Here is a 20,855-nt window from a genome sequence, read left to right on the forward strand (position 1 = left end):
TTGAAATCAAACAAACGTCAAAGGTGGTTACTGACCCTGTCTTCAAAAGGGTCCCGTCAGAAGCTCTGCCAGCTCCTCACTTGCCATTCCTTCCATACTTGTTCGACGTTATTCAGGCATCATGGAAAACTCCATCATCGATACCGCCCACCTCTAATATAATAAAGGCCTGTCATTGTACAGATGATGAAGGCTTGGAGTGGCTGAAACACCAACCCGACCCAAACTCGGTGCTCGTGAAAGCGGCACAGTCTTAAGGCAGACAGTCGTCGACCCCAGCTGCTCGAGAGGGAAAAAGATTTGATGCAGTCGGTAGAAAGCTCTACTCTGGGGCCCTTCTTCTTGCCAGAATGGCGAACTACGTCATTCTGTCATATATTGCTCTCGAATGCTATGCCTTATGCCTGCTTTATGCTCTTTCAGGGTCGTTTCACTGTTTGTGTTATGCAACAGTTTTTCTCATGAGTGCCCAATGTTGTTATGTATGACATTGTGATGTTCTTCTTGATGTTCTTTATATCTCAATACCGTATCCAGTGGATTGTTGCTGGACTTCGTTCTGTAATGTGTGTGCTTATGCTTACACTCATGCTTGAACTGTACAGCCCTTTGGGCTTGAGGTTTTTTTCTATCTACTGTTTTCATGGACTGGTAGTCCTTATTGTTGATTTTTTCAAAAAGGGATCGGTTTGTCTTTCCCGCTTCCGGCACCTTAGCTTGCTAGTTTCCACATGTGTACATTCAGAAACCACGAAGAAAAATGTTAGGTTACATACCTGTGACCATGTTTCTTCAAGTGGTGCTCTGTGAATTCACACAAACCCGCCCAGCCTCCCCTCTTACAAACCACCTCCTTTCTCGCTGCCTTGTGGCATAGGAACTGCAGAGTTTGCGCACAGGGCGCCTTTTATGCCCTGCAGCGAGCTGGGCAGGGTTACCGCCAAAACTTGAAAGTTTTACACCTGGGAAGTTTCCGTTGGGGCCTACGCAGACACAGACACTCCACGTGTGTGAATTCACAGAGCACCACTCGAAGAAAGATGGTCACAGGTATGTAACCTACCGGTCTGGATCCAATCCGTAGCTGCAGTTGCTGTGATTAAGAAAATATTGTTATAGACATACTTGTTTGGTATAGTTATCAGCATGCAATTAAATTGCATGCTGATTACTAATGTGTTGTATTTTTTGAACAACACATTTTTTTCAATATATTTTGATTTGTGATATTAAATCAATACCTTTTTCTAACTAACATAACCAATATTTCTCAAGTGAGTTGTTCGTGTGAGATTTAATGATAGGCAGAACAGGGCAGCAAAAGAACCTTACATGTGGTAATCCTCTGTCTATGTACAAAAATATTCAAGAATGGGGAGAGAACAATTCCATCAACAAATGAGCAGGTGCTTATTTTCATTTTCAAAAATGAAAATAAGAATAAGGATTTGGTATACCAAAATCTTTTATCACTCATGTTTTATGCTGTGAGGCTCAAAATAGTCATAACTTGGAAAAAGCTAGAGAATTTCACAATAAAGAATTGATTAAATAGGGTATGGGCTCTAAGACTATTGGAAAAGCTAACAAATATTAGCAAAAGGAGGAATAAAAGATCTTTTTGTTATTACATGGAAGCCATTGGTTAGCTATATGTGTAAAATGAATTCACACCACCAGATGATCAAGAAAGACTGTGGATATACAATCAGGAAATTTATTACAACTATTAATGTAATGGATGAAACTAGAATAGTAGAATAAAACTGACAGCTATATTGTATATAACACGATGTGAATGATTGGGTAGGAATGGGAGGAGTATAGATCTGGAAATAGATGGTATAACAAGGTAACTGTATTATGTGAAATGTTTTGAAATTAGTAGATCTTAAAAAATGTGCAGGTGCTAAGGCCTCATAATACATACTGCCAGGACATGTGGGCAGCAGAGAGTAGCATGAGCTTTGTCAGAATTGAAAATTCAGCAAGGCAGATTAAAAGAAATTCAGCAAGGTAAATTAAAACAATGATGGCTTGTGCATTTGGATCCCACTCCTTTTACCACTGACCAGAGTTGAGCAGGAATTGGGCTAGTTCCAAACTAGGGTCAGCATTGCCAAAACTCCTGTTCAATTTCAAGCTGCCATAAACATTTGGGTTAAAATCTGGAAGGGATTGGTTGTCTCCATTGTGGCACATCCATTAGCTATCATGCAATCTTAACTTTTAGAAATTGTGGAATAAGTTTTATTTCCGAAAACATGTTCACTGTGATGCACATTAACCAAGTTCGGTTTATTTATTATTTATTTCTTTACCTTATTTATATCCGCCTTTCTCTACCCCGAGGGGGGCTCAAGGCGACTTACAACTGAAGGGGACTCAGGGCATCTTACAAACACACAGCAGCAACAGAGTTGGGTTGTAGGGGTTTTTTTTCTGTAATGAGTAGTGTTTGAAATATTACTTTCATGATCTGTATAGGTATGACTTCATCAGCTCAGTGCACCACATCATCGCTTCCCCCAGAAGAAAATGATGCAACGGACAGTCCAAGTCCACCAAAAAGAATGCGGAGAGAAGCAACAAAAGGATTGTATAGGTTTGTTTTTCAGATACATATTAAAGTAGACCAGGCATGCTTTGGGCCTCCAGGTATTTTGGACTTGGGGCTTCCAGGTATTTTGGACTTCAACCGGCTGTTAGGAATTGTGGGAGTTGAAGTCCAAAACACCTGGTGGGCCGAAGTTTGCCCATGCCTGAAGTAGATTGAACAGATTGTTCTTGTTTTGAATATTTACAGACATGTTTACAGAATGGTTCTCCCGCCTCACTAATAGTTTACTTTCCACATGGAAGGGCTGATGTAGCTCTCCTTAAATCATCCTGAGGTTTAAAAAATGACCCCCAGATGATTCCCATCTTTGATGCAAGGGAAAACGTGCCATGTAGGAGGCAATTCTGAGGAATCTCAGTTGTGTGTAGAGAAAATGGCTTTAGATAGTTACATCTGGGAAACACTCTGAAACAACTGATTGTGTTAAAAGTAGGACGGACTGCATGATACATTACTGTTAGACTCATTTGCTTCTGAAAGGAATTCCACATTTAAAAAGTTTCTTTCCTCTAGATAGAGACCGAAATACAAAGCAAAACAATATTTTGACAATATGGTGGATGGCAATTATATGTACTTTAATCTTGGTTAATTTCCTCCCAATTTCAAGAAGTTAGTTTGATTTGATCCATGATCTTCAAACAGACTTTATATTCTGTTTGTTCTTCAAAATCCTCTCTATATATAAGAGTTAGTATTGCTGTTTTGAATTATTAATAAACAGTATGTGCAGTATATAGCAAAACAGCAAATGGTACTTTAGAACTAATTTGAATTACTTTCATTTTTAAATGACTTGTGTAATTTTCTTTGTAGTCCAGAAGAATGGGTTTCATCATCTCCTGTGAAGAAACAGCACCAAACTGTAACTGATAAAGTAACACCTCAAAAAAACACAGAATAACCAGATTTGTTTAAAAGTAACTATATATTTATGTAAATGTTGAAAGAAACTTCAGGTTGTTACTATCTTTAATACTTTTATACTGAATTCATATTTGAAGCAACAATTTACTTAATTTTGTATTCTTTTTTATTCTAATGTCCTGGATTTATTAGACTTCAATATGTGGAAGTATAAAAACACATTATTTATGAAAAGTTTCAAATTTTGCAATAAAATATTGCAATACTATATGAATTGGTAATGTGATGCATTATTAATTTACATTGCTGAGTGTGATTAATTCTCTTTTTTGGAAAACATTATGTAGACTATACCACTGTAAACTGTTTTATTTGTACCAAGTAAAAATATATAATTTAAATATTAATTCAATGACAATTTATGTCCATATAGAAAGTTCTTAAGCATTGTCCCTATTTAAACTATAGTAAATAATGAGGAGCTGAAGCTAAGGATGTTAGTATTGTGAAGACTGATAAGACAATTCATCTATTACATATTAGCTATCAAAAGCTATTGGCAGCTAGACAGTTAATATCATGGAAATCACGAAACACTGAGCATCGTCTCATAGTATGCAAACATTTTAGGCTTACCACCATTGGAACTATCAACACCAAGAATCAAAAACTGTATGAAGACATGGGCAAAAGTAACTTTACTTGGTGTGCATTTATTTCTTATATTAATAAAACAAAAACAAAAAAACCATCAAGCACCAACCATTCATGGTGATATATGAAATAATGCATTTGATTGAAATAGATAATAACACTGGGTGCCCATTGATATACATTATAGGAACGTTTTACAGTGGTATTAATTTGTAAGCATTGTTTCATTAATTGTATTTCATATTGATTTTTTAAAGATTATTTGTTAAAACTGCCTACTGCTCTCTGAATGTAAGGCAGACTGGTTTGTCATGATAAAATATCATCTAAATGTATTGTCAAAGGCTTTTATGGACAGAATCACTGGGTTGTTGTAGGTTTTTTGGGCTGCATGGCCATGTTCTAGAAACATTCTTTCCTGACATATCGCCTGCATCTGTGGCAGGCATCCTCAGAGGTTGTGAGGCCTGTTGAAACTAGGCAAGTGAGGTTTATACATCTCTGGAATGTTCAGGGTGGGAGAAAGAACTCTTGTCTGTTGGAGGTAGGTGTGAATGTTTCAAATGGCCACCTTGATTAGCATTTGATGGCCTGACAGCTTTTAGGTGTGGCTTGTTACTGCCTGGAAAAATCCTTTGTTGATTTTCACAGGCAGTAACAAGCCACACCTAAACTCTGTGAAGCCACACCAAGCATGTGGACAATTTCAACAGAAGGAAGAAACCATTAAAATGAACAAAATCTGGCTACCAGTATTAAAAAAAATCTCTAAAATTATAACAGTAAATAAAGAACAAAACTCAAACACCGGGAAACTACAGAGAGGAAACAATCAGGAACACCTAATCACCTCTCAAAAAAGGATTCCCCCAAGCAGTAACTAGCGACACCTAAAAACTGTCAGGCAATGCTACTCAAGGTGGCCAATTGAAACATTCACACCTACCTCCAATAGACAAGAGTTCTTTCTCCCACCCTGGACCTTCCACAGATATATAAACCCAATTTTCCTAGTTTCCAGCAGACCTCACAACCTCTGAGGATGCCTGCCACAGATGCAGGCGAAACGTCAGGAGAAAATGCTTCTAGAACATGGCCATAACGCCCGCAAAACCTACAACAACCCTATCATCTAAATGCTCTTCAAACAGAAAGCCAGCATGTCCTGTGATGAAGAATCCATCACTGAGTTGGCCTAATATAATGTTACTCTTATTTTTTTTAGTAAGTAAGCGTCCCTTAAACCTTCTGTGAAGCATGGCTCTAAATGTTCCTGATGCAGAGAATGGGCATACAATTCAGAGTTGCAGGTTGTGCTGCACTGCAATTATATTTTCATGAAAAAAATCATAGTTTTAACTCTTTTTTTGTAGATTTTCAAATACTAACACCATTATCCAAAATTACAGGGTTGTGCTTTCTTGAAGTATGGGAAATGTTAGCTTTCAGAACAACAATCCATGATTGTGAGCCCCATCCTAATTCCACGTTTTAAAAGATGTAGAATTGAGATGAATTAGCTGCACTGAATATTGCATGGAGTTACACATCCTAAATATTTTACATATATAAGACTCATAGGACACTGCTTGATCTGAGAGAGCCAGGACAGTCTAGAAACTGTCCAAGAGTTTCTGTCTTTCTTGTTTGTGTATAAAGATGGATTTGAGAACATTAGATGGCTCTGTAATTTGGCACTGTCCGAAAACCTGGCTACATCACTATTCAACCCCAACTGAAGGTCTTTTATGAAAAGTTTAAACATACACAATAATCGAGCTCAGAAAACTGTTAGTCCTTCCAAAAGTGAATCCCCTGTTCTTTTGTCAGTTAGTATAACCTCTATACCCAAGAGAGGGAAGAATGGCTTGGCCTACTTAAAGACTTAAGGGCTTTCCACCTCAGCATTTGACTACTTGAAAAGTTTTGGAAATATGAAGTGAATGTTGACGTTCTCTGGAGGGCATGGAAGAGCAATGTTGTCATTCATGAATTAATCCACATATATGAAATACTTTTTATTGACAAATATAGGTCAGCACAGGTAGACTTCAAGCAAACTGTGAGTGCATCTACACTGTAGAATTAATGCATCTTGGCACCACTTTAACGGCCACAGCTCAGTGCTATAGGATTATGGAAGTTGAAGTTTTACAAGGTTTTTAACATGTCCTGTCAAAGGGTTCTAGTCCCTCACCAAGCTACAACTCCCAGGACTCCATAGCACTGTCATGTCTGATCTTGAAAGCTAAGCAAGGAAATCTCTGGTTAGTATTTTGATGGGGACCAACCACAGCAATAGGTGCTTTATTCTATCTTTGAGGGGAAGGAACTGGAACAACTACATCTGAACGTTCTTTGGTTAAGAAAACCCTGTGAAATTAATAGTGGCAACATAACTTGACAAATAACTCAAAGATACATCAAATGTAGTTCTTTGTAAATCCAGTTATGTAAAAATAGCACTTTGCTTTTCACATTAATCAAAAGTGAAATTACCTTTCTGTTTAAACCAGAGTTGACAACTACAGAGGGCCTAGTGACCATTTTACAATTCTGCCCAAACCCTCAGCCACATCACCCTTTCCAATGAAACCAGAAGTGACTGGAAGTTTCCAGGCTAAAAACTAGAATGTGTTCTGTTTGCTAAGAGAGGCTTGGAATAATATTTTTAACTAACATGAGATTGTCTGCGTGAAGACAATAGCTGATAATTTGGAAGGCACAAAACTGGGATCAGTCTAGAATGCTATTCCCTTCTTTTTAACATACTGTAAAGAGATACCTATGTGGGGAGAGGCAAAGGGGGCCCTCATTTTATGCCCTTGATATGGAATTGGTGGCTATTGTTTGTAAAAAGAGAATTTGGGCCTGAAACCTATCAACCAGGTTTCATCCAGACACAGTTGTTAGCTAAACGAAGATGATAAGTTGCCATAGATACCAATTGTTGGATCATCTTCCTCTGAAATGTGAGGAAACAGCCAGAGATGATTCCCGGTATAGTCCTCACCTCTGTGATATAGAAGCTGTGATATGCCAGAAATACAGCTTAATAGTGTAATATTAGAAAATGTTAACCATTTCTGCTACCTCGACACCACCTCTCTGCAACAGTCAACATTGACACTGACATACAACACCATCTCAGCTCTGTAAGTGCAGCATTTTTCTGAATAAAACAGAGAGTGAGGATCAGGACATTCATTAGGATACCAAGGTGCTTTTTTCTATAAAGCTATTGACCCCCAACCCTGCAAACGGCTGCAAAACATGGACCGCCTACAGACATTGCACTCAGCTTCTGGAACGATTCCATCAGCACTGCCTCTAAAAAAATCCTGCAAATCTAATGGAAAGACAGATGGACAAATGTCACTGTTCTGAAAGAAGCAAAAACCATCAGCATTGAAGGTCACCAACAACTTCGCTGGGCTGGCCATGATCACCTTCTCCCAAAGCAGTTGCTCTACTCTCAACTCAAGAACAGAAATCAGAAAGTTGGTGGACAGAAAAAGTGATTTAAAGATGCACTTAAAGCTAACTGGCATAGACACAGAGAATTGGGAAGCCCTGCCCCTTGAGCATTCTATCTAGAGGTCAACTGTGACCAACAATGCTGTGGAGTTTCAAGAAGCACAAATGGAGGGAGAAACATATCAAGAGGAAGGCACGTCAAGCTAACCCTGACCATGACCGCCTTCCACCTGGAAACCAAAGGTCCTCACTGTGGAAGAACATGCAAGTCAAGAATAGGTCTCTACAATCACCTATGGATCCACAGCAAAGACCCTACAATTGGAAGAAAATCATACTCAGACATGAGGGATCACCAAGGATGATGTTATGACAGCTTCCAATTTTTCTTTGAAAAAGAGTTTTGTAGAACAATACCAATTTATGATAATTCAAAGTTTAGGCATTAAGCCATTTCTGGAAAGAATGTTCATTTCTGGAAAATACATCAAGAAATTCAAGTACTCTTATATCATAGTAATTTAGCATGACTCAGACAGGCAACACTTTTATATGGAGTGTCAACAGGTAGAAGACAGACAGAGATCCCTTGGTATAATTTAACAACAAATACGTTGTCTAGGTGCAAATGTAAGATCTGAAATCTGCTAACAGAAAAGGTAAGACTTACTCAAATCTGCTAATACAAAAGGCAAAACCATTCTATCAGTTAAGACCAGTTTTCCTTCATTTATGCCAATCGCTCTTGCTGCTGAAAACTTAAATTTATCTGGATTGAGAAAAAAGGAAATGCAGTATTTTTTTTGTATTGCAGATGTCCCAGAAAAGAGGGGGGGGGGTGTTATGGTTGAAATCAAAGCCCTTGTAGAGCAGATGGCATTATATAACTATATTGTATTGTAATCTAATAATACCATATTGTGGCTTGTATAAATGTGTTGTATTTATTTGAATATAACACACCATCAAATCTGATGTGCATCACAATTTTGAAGGTGCACATTTTTTGTGTGTGTCAGGAGCAACTTGAAAAACTGCAAGTCATTTCTGGTGTGAGAGAATTGGCCATCTGCAAAGATGTTGCCCAGGGGACTCCTGGATGTTTTACCATCCTTGTGGGAGGCTTCTCTCATGTCCCCGCATGGAGAGTCAGAGCTGACAGAGGGAGATCATCTGCGCTCTCCCCGGATTCGAACCTGCAACCTGTTGGTCTTCAGTCTTGCTGGCACAAGGACTTAACCCAGTGGGCCACTGAATGCACATTACAAAAACAAGAAAACGGGTTCCGTAGAGAACTCTGACTTTGGCCCTCTTTTTCTCCTTCCTGCCTGGAAATGGTACCTCAGCCTCCCCCTTCCCTCGTCAATGGTGCTAATTGAGATGATGAGGTTGTGCCTGATGAGAAGAAAGAATGACAGTGAGGGAGGGAGCTGTGGGGTGCTCTTAATGCACAATAAGCCCCATCCACACCAGGGCTGCCTTGGGCCCGGGGAAGGAGGAGTAGAAGGGCTGCTTTGTGGTGCTCCTCCATCAGGCTGAGGCTGGTGCAGCTTCCAACTGGACTCATGCACAAGGCCTTCAAATTCATCCTCTTAACTGTTTTACATGTACAGATCCCAGTTGGAGGTTTTGAAGTCCATGGATGAGACTAGTTTGCCAGCCCCAACCTGATGAAGGAGCATGATGTCCCCTTGACTGTTGGCCATTCTGCCTGCCTGCCTCTCTGATGCAACCTTGCCTGTGCCGTTAGGCCTGTCATCCTTTTGTTGACTTAATGTGACATTGAATGTAATGTTCAGTTCTACTTGGCAATGTAATTTAGCCCAAAAAAGTGTGCATTAGACTTGTGTGAATATGGTATCTTGCACCATGCTACCAGAGAAAACTTATTACAAGTTGTAATCTTCTTTTTTACCATTTTAAGTTACAACGGCAATTGCAATATTAATATTTTTTGCAGAAAACCTAATGAAGAGTCAGTGTATTGATGTGGGAGGGTAGAAAACGGTGTGCCCAATTAATCTTTCTGCATAACTGTTGCATATCTTGGAAATGAAAAGGAACTGTTGTTTTGCTTTGGGGATAAAACACAAGTATCCAAACTGAAGCGATTTGACTGGAAAGCCATTTATAATGTAGTCATATGTATACATTAATCCAGTTTAAGAAACTTGCACTATATAAACGTATTCTGTCATTACTAGTGGAGGAATATTTTGTTTTGTGAGCAGACATGTCTGTTTATATGTGGGTTTAGTCCTAATTCTAAAAAGAGAAGAAACAAACAAAACACTCATAAGGCTCATATCTGTGTAATGAGGTCCATATGATTGCTTTCCAAAGACAGTTTGCTGTTTATGGCAGCAATGTAAATTCTAGGCTTGTACTCAAGAATACAATTTAAAGCAACCCATTTATCATTTCTTATTCCATGTAATAGTGTTTCAGTATTGTGTTTTGTGCAGCCCAGACAGTCATTTGCAAATTATGTAAGACTTAAACAGAGCCAAGACCAACTCAGATTTTTGGACTACACCTTCCAAAATCCTGTCAGGATCAGTGGATATGGCTGAGGAAATCTGGAGGTTACAGTCACAAAGTAACTTTCACAAGCTACATTTCAGCATTAGAATATATATTTTACTTATTTATTTACTTAGGCGATCCCTCATTGTCCGAGTAAGATTGTCCTCCAAGTTCGGTGTCCTGTCAGTTGGTGATTGTGGAGCCCTATTCTTGATCTGCATGTTCTCCTCCGTGAGGACATCAGGTGGAATGCGGTCCCGGTTGGGGTTGGCTTGACGCGCTTTCCTCTTGGCACGTTTCTCTCTTTTGCCCTCCATTTGTGCCTCTTCAAATTCTACAGCACTGCTGGTCACAGCTGACCTCTAGCTAGAGTACTCAAGCGCCAGGGCTTCCCGGCTCTCGGTGTCTACGCCAAAGTTTTTTAAATTAGCTTTTTCCTGTCCTCCAACATTCCGTTTTCCATTCTTGAGTTCGAAGTAGCGCAACTGCTTTGGGAGACGGGGATCGGGCATTCAGACAATGTGGCCAGTCCAGCGGAATTGATGGGGGAAGGACTGTTGTTTCAATGCTGGTGGTCTTTGCTTCTTCCAGCACACTGACATTTGTCTGCCTGTCTTCCCAAGAGATTTGAAGGATTTTTTGGAAGCAGCGCTGATGTAATTGTTCCAGGAGTTGCATATATATACACAAGCACACACACGCTTTAATGTATACGTAAAGGTGTCTCGTACAACAGACAGTCAGTGAGCCAACATGCTGCCAAAACTCGACTTTTTCTTGTGGTAAATTATACATCATCTGAGGCTTACTAGAAATGGGTTGTGGAATTGATGAGATTAAGCAACACAAGGTACTAATCTACCAAGGAAAGGGAAGACTAAAAAATACTGTTTTCCTTGCCTCTACCTGACAGTCTGCTTTATCACCTGCTTAAAAATTCATGAGAGCCGGCATCATGTACTGTTTGAATGTTGGATTAGGACCCTTGAGATCAGGCTTCAAAACTCCTACTTGGCCATGAAAGCCTGCTGGGTGACCTCAGATAAGTCACTCTCTGGAGCTACAGAGAGGCAAACCAGCTAGGAGTAAATATTTCCCAGAAATCCCCATGATAGGATTACCTTAAGGTCACTATAAACTGGAAATGATTTGGCTTTAAAAGAAAAAAAACCCTCAATTTTAAGCAACTATTAAAGAGACAATAACCTGTGTTTTATCATTCTGGTGTCTGTCCCAGAAGACATAAACCCACTAATCTGGGATTGTAGATAGGGTACCTGTGTACAGAATTTCTCCCTTGCATTAATTTCATAAATGAAAGCACTTCCAACATTATCTGACATTGGTCCAAAAAGCTATATGCTCCCAAACAAAATCTTTGCACCCTAAAATATCTGTGCAGCTATTGATTTTGCATATTATAAATCATTGTTCTTGATGAGGATGCCCTTGTTGGTTTAGCACTTTTCACTACATGCAGAAAATGTGTAGGAAAAGATCTTGAGAAAATTCCAAGAAAAAATGAAAGCCCAGAATTCCTTCTCCTTGACCTGTCCTTTGCCATGTGAATACCGCTTCCAAATTTGTGTTGTAAAGTTTTGCTTTATTTTCTGTTCCATTGTGATAGGGTTGCTTTAGGGTTGCCATAGGCTTAAAGGGATTTCAAGGAACATAATTGCTCAAACAAACACACACCCACACACACACCAGAAATTAAAATTATCCCACTACAGTTTCTTAAGCTTAGCTAGTAAATAAAAGCCAGCTCAATCACTCTCTGCCCAATGCCAAATTGCATCTTTCTCTTCCTTTTACAACCATCTCAAAACCAAATTAAATACAAGAAATCTGCAGAATTTGAAACTTTAAGTACTTTATGATGTTTCAGATACATTGGTCCATTGTTATTTCTGGATTTCTTTATGAACACGGAGTTTTGTGACTGAGTAGCAGCTAGTTTCCATCTTAGTCACAAAAAATAATTTTTGCTTACTGATATTGTTTATGCAAAACAATAATTAAGAAACAAAGGCAAGCACAAGCAATTAAGTGCAATTGGCATCTCCTTCTGAGCCATCACAAGTTAGAACCTAGTGGATATACCCATTTTGAATCTAAAGAGAAGCACATATGTAGAAAACTGTTTTATTTGGTTTCCTTTATAGTCCCTAAAGGGTGGAGAAGAATAACTGAGGCAGCTGCTAGTTGATCTAATGTTTTGTTAGTCCTCTACAAGGAAGCAATTGACAGCTCACAGCTAATATCTCTCTCCCTCCATTTCATTATACAAACAAACTTGTAATTTAAAGTGGTTTGAAAAAAATTATGGCTAAGTTTGAATGTTATTTCCTATATAATTTTCAGCACAAATCCCAAACAAATTTCACTTGAGATGGGATATTAGATCAAATTGAATATTTTCTGTATAAAGGCATGGCAGTGTTTCCTGTTATTTTCAGTTACTCACTGTAAATACTTTTATAATTCCAAGCAGAACATAGCAATGGACTCAATAAATATATAACTTTGGCTGGTTACTTTGTTATTTTAGGGATGACTGGTAAATAGACTTTAGGGATGTAACTCCTTTTATTTCCTTTCAAGGCATATGTGTAGCGGACAAATCCTACAGTATGTTCCTATGGCGGTTTATAGATTAAACATTTTCTCATGTAGGAGCTATTCTAAAACAGGCATGGGCAAATTTTGTCCCTCCAGGTGTTTTGGACTTCAAATCCCACAATTCCTAACAGCTGGTTAGTTTTGAAGTCCAAAACACCTGGAGGAATGACGTTTGCCTGTGCCTGTTCTAAAGCATCCTATAACTGGAAGCTCAAGAAGGTGTCAATAATTGCCATGAATAGAAAGAGAACCATGCCTCTGTCACCGTAAATTCAAATAAACAAGTAATTTTTTCTATGGATCCCTGTTAGAAGAATATCACTTCAGTTAAAGCAGGAAATCTCTTAAATTGCTCAGTAGCTGGAGAAAAGAAAACACACAACCCAAAAATCATTAAACATGGAGTGTGCTTTTGCATTTTGTCCACACAAGGGTATAGTTAGCCTTTTGTAGAGTCTATGTATCATGAGATATCCTCAAATGTAGCAATTTCTGTCTATTTCTCCAGTATTCATAAATCAAAAAGTGCACCTATTTCAGATAGCAAAGGGTTTCTTAATTCATGGAGGAAGAGAGGTTCGAACCACATCCATGCTAGCTACTACTCAATGGCAGAAAGCAGAGATCACATGATATCTAACATATTTCAGGGAGGACCAATCAAGCTATTCAATATTATTTTATAAAATCAATTTAATTCTTTTTTAGTTTATGGGTGCCTTCATGTTGCCTGTAGACTCCATGAATTTCATAGGGTTTCTTAGATAAGGAATCCCCAAAGGAGGTTTGGCCAGTTCCTCAGAAATACAGCCTACAGCATCTCATATTCATTGGCAGTCTCTCATCCAGGTACTAAGCAGGGCTGATTGAACTTTGCTTCCATGATTAGATGTGACCTGGAGCTTTTACAGCAGTGGTTCTCAGCCTGTGGTTCCCCAGATGTTTTGGCCTTCAACTCCCAGAAATCCTAACAGCTGGTAAGCTGGCTGGGATTTCTGGGAGTTGTAGGCCAAAACACCTGGGGACCCACAGGTTGAGAACCACTCCTTTAAGATATCTAGGCAATGCCTTGATAGTGCCAATTTATGAGGCAGTATATAACATTGTTCCTTATAATCATTTTTTTTCGGGGGGGGGGGGTATTTTTAATCTTCTAAATTATCCATGACATAGCCTTCCAAAATGCTAAAGAAAATATGTATCTTATCCAGGATCATTCTAGATATAGCAACTGGCTATATTGCAGCCTCATTTATGGCCATCAGACAGCAATACCTGCCTTTTGTTTTTGAGATCAATCATACAGCAACAATTCACCTGCTCAAGGGGGCCCTAGTCAACTAAGTATCCGAGAAATTATACAAAGCCATTAGGTGTAACTAGTAATATATATGGAGCACCAGCCCAGATCAGCTCACTTCCTAGTAAGTGGATAATAAATACTTCATATTCTTCCAGTGTTTTACTAAACAGGAGCAAGGATAGGCTTCAAAACATACGTAGAACAATTTCTATGTTGTATATTCAGTCATCAAGTGGAAAATGTATTATTGAAAAGAATGAGTCCTTAAAATATAAGGGTGGGTAGGTACAATGAAAATGCCACAACCAAAGAGCCTGTAGTTTGCTCTTTGGAATATGGAAATGGATCTCGGAGCATATTTTTCTTTTTAAATCAGATGTAAAAGGCAAGATTAACATCACACCGTAAGGGAGCGAGCAGTTAACTTTTTCCTCCATCTCATTGATCTCCCAGTGCAAATTATCTCACTTTCAGAGCTGCTATCAGTCATGGAGGGGGAAACATAATAGCATAATGTTTTATCGCTAGATAAACATATCCCAAAGTACCCCACTGAGTTTTTTTCTTGAGAATTATCAAACTGATTTCTGCTCTTCCGAATTTGCTGCAAATATACTGTAGGGCGTTCTCTACATTGATTTGGCACAATTTGTGTCATGCAGGAGTGCCTCCTGCATGATGTAAGTAATGATGAAATATGTATATTTGATACTCAGAGGTTGACAAACTGCCCAACATCTGCAAGGAAAAGGAATTCCCTGAGAAAAAAAACAAAAAGTCTTTCTTTCTACCACAGCAATTAATGGCTGTGTAAGGGGTTATTCCAGGGCTTTACCGCTTAACCCACTGCTTTGCCACCAGGTGTGAAGCTCTGTCTAAACCTCTGCCATCATATGTGAAGACTTCCACAAATTTCAGTTGTTATCAAGGGTGGATCTACACTGCAGAATGAATGCAGTTTGACACCACTTCAACCACCATAGCTTAATGCTATAAAAGGATTTGTGATTTTACAACAGTGGATCCCCCCTTCTACTTTTTTTTTAACCAGGTACCACTCTCCAACATTAGTAGCAAAATGGTTACAAATCACTTTTTGGTCAACTTTAGTTTTGGTTTGGTTTTTTGAGGTGCTGATTCAGAAAATTGCATTGGGTAGATCACATCCGCTCTAGTTTCTGATACAGAAGATATGTCACCCAGTAGTCACCATCTGCTCACTCAAAGAAAACGATATTGAATAAGCCTCAGCACTATAAGAAGGTTTCGCAAGACCAGTCACTTTTGTTGCTATGGTGTAGTAACAGTGTGACAGCGGATCATATTTTAGTTCTCGCAGACCACTGGTGGTCCATAGTTTTACAAGATCTCCAACCTTCTCTGCCAAAGGGTGCTGGTGCTTCATCAAATGACAATTCCTAGGATTTCTTAGAATTGAGCCATAGCAGTTAAAGTGGTGTCAAACAGCATTAACTCTATAGGGTACATGCATCCCAGGTGTAAGAGCTCTCCCTTGTTCTTATCTCCGCAATAAGGTACATGCATCCCAGGTGTAGGGTATATGCATCCCAGGTGTAAGAGCTCTCCCTTGTTCTTATCTCCGCAATAATGTAAGGATCTTCTTCTGTCCTACTGCTCTGGACACCAACTAGGGCACCTCCTAGATATTCTCAATGTACTTGTGTGAAATAATATGGGGCTTATGTCCCTGCTGGCTACTCGCCCCTTTTTTATTTACTTGGTCTGAATCCAAGCTTTTAAACTATAACATTAGGTCAAAAACAATATGTATAGAAGCTGAACATAACAAAACAGATTAATTACATTTTTAAAGAAATTCACACCTCCTCACACACTCCACTCTAGCTAATTTATTCTTAAACATTATTCAGTTCTAAATTTGACTCTGTTAACCCTAATTCTCCTTTCACTCCCTCCTTTTTTCTTTAAAACTAACAAACATCTTTCAAACTAACAACAACTATGAACTTCAGGCATTCCAGTTACTCTCAACATTCAGTTCCCTCATCCCCTCCTTACCTTATTATGAGGGTTGAGTTAAAAGTATTGCCTCCACCTTTGTTACTTGGGTTTGGATGGGAATATTTTAACAAATCAAATGCAGAAATACTCCTTAGGGTGTGCTCTTTAACTACCACTATTCACTTTTCCACATTATTACCAGACAATTGGATATATTTCTACCAACAATGAACAAGTTTTCTGAAGCCGTCACGGAAGAAGTCAACACTCTGTTTCCGCTACCAGCATCTTACAGTTCTCTCAATGTACCCATCGTGCACAGATCTTCCAATAGCCAAGCAAAGCAATAATGTGACCCACAAGTTCTTGTGAAATGCCAATTATGCTTGAAATTTCTGAGTGATACAACGATCATCCTGAATCAGTCAACCTTTTGCTTATGAAACTCGGTGGTTCTTGTTTTAGTTTTAATTCTTGTTACGTTTTAAGGTTTATATTGGAAAGTGTTTATAAAGTTAGTATTTTACTGATGTCATGGCCTATGGCTAGTACAATAAACAATTCATTCTTTTTTTTTTAAACTCGGTGGTTGCTGTCAGACGATATCCAACTCTTTGTTTGTCATGCAAGTCAGATGTTCCCACCTCAACATCTTTAGACTTACTTGCCCATGATGCACAGTACTCAAATCAACACAATCACCATAAACAGCTTGCATTCTCTGATGGATCTCCTTTGGGGTAACACCTTAAGCTGTCAAGAATTCAATGACTGCATGTTGCTTAAGTTGCATTGACTGACCGTCTGCGCAGGGTCCCATACTTCGCACTTTAACAACACAACCATTCAATGCTAAGGCTTCTCACCAAAATGGAACTGTAGAGGAGAGTGTACTGAACAAGCCAGTACCTGCCACATACCAGTACTGCCATCTGTTGAGTTACAAAGGTGGAGGCATTACTTTTAATTCAACCCTTGTACCTTTAATACACATGAACAAATTACTTAACTACATAGTAACCTTCTACATCAAAAGTCCCAATGATTCCTAAACTCTAGCCTTCCAGATTTTTTAACTTAAACTCTCATTAACCTCTGTCACTTTGGTCAATGGTCAGAGACCCTGTGAACTGAAGTTCAAAACATCTGGAGGGTCAGAGTTTGGAAATCACTGTTCTAATAGGAAGTAAAGTTTTACTGCCAGCAGGGTGAGGATGTTGTGGTAAAATGGGTTCTGTTGTGGCTTAGAATCATCACACGTCTCCCTTTCTCTTCATGAGGCCTGACTAAATGAAATAATGCAGACCTCATTTATTAAACTTTGGTTTTGGATGTGCTTGCTGCTCTTGCGTAAGAGTGTTCTTGGAAAAAACGAGGAGGAAGGCTCATCCAGTTCTCAGTTGGATAGAAAGAAATGGAAAGAAAGGGAGGGGGAATGGGATGAATATTGGTAAGATTTCACCCTGGTGTGTCCAAAAATGATATGTGTAGCTTTACATATAAGTAGCTACTGGTTGTTATTGAGTGAAACATGGTGGGAGGGAGACACAAAAGGAGGGCACTGGTTCTCAATAAGAACAATATGCATGTATATGCCTCCACATTCCTCACATCACAGAGAGAAAAAGATCCTGGAAACCCTTCACACCGTGAACTCTTCCATGTACTGCCTTCATATTCTCCTGGGTCACTTTTGCCTGCCTCCCCCCCCCCCCCCCCCCGGATGTCTCAACTGCATTTCTAAATGCTCCTTTGAAGTTTGACATCACTGTGACACTAGAGATTTGGGGACAGAAGGGAAAACGTATTTTGGGGGCCCCCAATGCTTTCTTGGTTTGACGTCTCCAAATTCTTAGCATTGCAGAAACCTGGAAACCCTTCACAATTTAAAGCAGGCATGGGCAAACTTGGGGCCCCCTGGTTTTTTGGAGTTCAACTCCTATCATTCTTAACAGCTGAACGTAGCATTTGTTGGATTTTCTTAGTGGGTCTGTAGATTGTTTGTAAGTTGTCTTTCTTCATCAGCTTCTTCATCAGCTTAAATCAGCACTGGGAGCCCCCAGTGGCACAGTGGGTTAAACCCTTGTGCCGGTAGTGCTGAAGACCGACAGGTCACAGGTTTGAATCCGGAGAGAGCGCGGACGAGCTCCCTCTGTCACCTCCGGTTTCCCATGTGGGGACATGAGAGAAGCCTCCCACAAGGATGGCAAAGCATCAAAAACATCCTGGCGTCCCCTGGGCATCATCTTTGCAGACGGCCAATTCTCTCACACCAGAAGCGACTTGCAGTTTCTCAAGTCACTCCTGACATGACAACAAAAACTTCCCTATGCGGTCAGTGGTTCCCTTGATATATGGCAAGAACACTTTTCCTCTGGATGGATCTTTGTCTTCACTCTCATGGCTTATTCTTGGTCTTGCAGCTCTTTTGATGTCTGTGGTGGAGTATCCATTGGCCTATAGAGCCCAGTTTAGGTGGTTCATAGCAGAGCACCTGATGAACCAACCTGGACATCCACTGCTAATCAAGGTGGCCAATTGAAACAGTCACACTTGCCTCCAACAGACAAGAGTTCTTTCTCCCACCCTGGACCTTCCACAGATATATAAGCCTTACTTACTTAGTTTCCAACAGACCTCTCAACCATCTTCAAGGGCAGCCCCACATAGAGCGCACTGCAGTAATCCAATCTGAATGTAACCAAGGCATGGACCACCCTGGCCAAGTCAGACTTCACAAGGTATGGTTGCAGGTGGCACACAAGTTTTAGCTGTGCAAAGGCCCTCCTGGCCACTGTTGACACCTGGGTTGAATCCAGGAGACGTTGAATCCAGGAGGACCCCCAAGCTATGGACCTCGCCCTCAAGCACCTCTATCTTGTCTGGATTAAGTTTCAACCTGTTAGTCCCTATCCAGTCCACCACAGCTGCCAGACACTAGTTCAAATCTGGGAAACTTCCTTGGAATTTGGTAGTATAGTTTGGAAGTATAGTTTGGAAAAAAAATTGATAGTATAGTCAGGGGCAGCTCAACCCATTATGTAAAGTAAGCATTTGCAGTATAGTTGATTTTGCCCAGGGGTGCTCTTGAGGCGATCTTAGGGGGAAATAGACCTTGACATATGCGAGTTGTAGTTAGTGGGATATATAGTTCACCTACAATCAAAGAGCATTCTGAACTCCACCAATGATGGAATTGAACCAAATATGGCACACAGAACTCCTGCGACGAACAGAATATATATATCAGTGATTGGTTGGGGGGGGGGGCAAAATACTGTTTGCTTACCATTGAAAATTACCTAGGGTAATTTGGGTAAACTATGGGGTAAACTCTGAGTATAGTTTGGAAAAGGAGTAATATAGTTGGGCGTCATTTGCGTACAGATGGCACTGAACTCCCGTAGCTTGGGAGTCCTCCTGGACTCATCGCTCACGCTTGAGGCTCAGGCGTCAGCGGTGGGCAGGAGGGCCTTTGCACAACTGAGACTTGTGCGCCAGCTACAACCGTACCTCACTAAGGCTGATCTGGCCGGGGTGGTTCATGCCTTAGTCACCTCCAGACTGGATTACTGCAATGCTCTCTACATGGGGCTGCCCTTGAAAACGGCTCGGAAACTCCAATTGGTCCAACGGGCAGCAGCCAGGATGTTAACTGGGGCCCACTACAGACAGAGGTCAACCCTCCTGTTTAAGGAGCTCCACTGGCTGCTGTTTATTTTCCAAGCCCAATTTAAGGTGCAGGTGCTTACCTACAAAGCCCTGAACGGTTTGGGACCACCCTACCTGCGTGACTGTATCGTTGTCTACGAACCCACACGTTCACTCCGGTCATCTGGAGAGACCCTGCTCGTGATCCCGCCCGTGTCACAAGCGTGCTTGGTGGGGACACGAGACAGGGCCTTCTCTGTGGTGGCCCCCCGCCTCTGGAATGCCTTCCTGAAAGACCTCAGACAAGCCCCTACACTGGCAGTCTTCAGGAAGAATTTGAAAACCTGGCTGTTCCAATGTGCCTTTTCAGATTAGGAACCCCACTACCAAATCCCAGAAGCACTTTAGTTAGAACCAAGATCACCGCACACCGCACTTATACTATAATCCCACATCCCTCCCACACATCAGCACTTTTAATCCTGTACCCCTACTCTGGCCGGCCCAGTTTTAATAATGTCTTGTTGTACTGCTTTTGTTATTGTTTTTGCTTATTTGTTTATTTGCTAAGTATTGTATTGTTGTATTGTGTGGGCCTCAGCCCGTTGTACGCCGCATCGAATCCCTTGGGAGATGCTAGCGGGGTACAAATAAAGTTATAATAATAATATAATAATAATATAATAACTCCAAAACTCCAGATGACCTCACCAGACCTTGAACCTGCTGGGCCATTAATGCAAATCAAGGTGGCCAACTGCAACATTCCTACCTACCTTGAACAGACAAGAGTTCTTTCTCCCACCCTGGACATTTCATAGCTATATAAACTCCCTTTTCCTAGTTTCCAACAGACCTCACAACCTCTGAGGATGCCTGCCATGGATGTGGGCGAAACGTCAGGAGATAATGCTTCTGGAACATGGCCGTACAGCCCGGAAAACTCACAGCAACTCATTGCATGGAATGCTTTGAAGTCGCCAAGTGGAGACTGAAGAGCCTAACCGGGCTCTGAAGGCACGTTCGAGCAGCGTCATTGGGACCCCTTCCCCTCACCGAAAGGGAGGGGAGTTGTGTTGTTTCGCCAACGAAGAAGTGGAGGAGGAGGAGGAGGAGGAGGAGGAGGCAGGCAACGGGGAGAGGGGGGGGGCG

General features: G+C 40.4%; 1 protein-coding gene across 1 annotated transcript in view; it reads left to right on the forward strand.

The window, feature by feature from the left end:
* Positions 1 to 3,755, forward strand: part of SMCHD1 (structural maintenance of chromosomes flexible hinge domain containing 1) — an 88,165-nt gene extending 84,410 nt beyond the window's left edge. Inside the window, exons 47-48 of the mRNA XM_060775124.2 lie at positions 2,488 to 2,605; positions 3,437 to 3,755. Coding sequence (XP_060631107.2) covers positions 2,488 to 2,605; positions 3,437 to 3,524 — 206 coding nt within the window. The 3' untranslated portion in view covers positions 3,525 to 3,755. The remainder of the gene's footprint in view (positions 1 to 2,487; positions 2,606 to 3,436) is intronic.
* Positions 3,756 to 20,855: the final 17,100 nt, after the last annotated feature.

Source organism: Anolis sagrei, chromosome 4 (genome assembly GCF_037176765.1).
Source record: "Anolis sagrei isolate rAnoSag1 chromosome 4, rAnoSag1.mat, whole genome shotgun sequence".
Classification (NCBI taxonomy): domain Eukaryota; kingdom Metazoa; phylum Chordata; class Lepidosauria; order Squamata; family Dactyloidae; genus Anolis; species Anolis sagrei.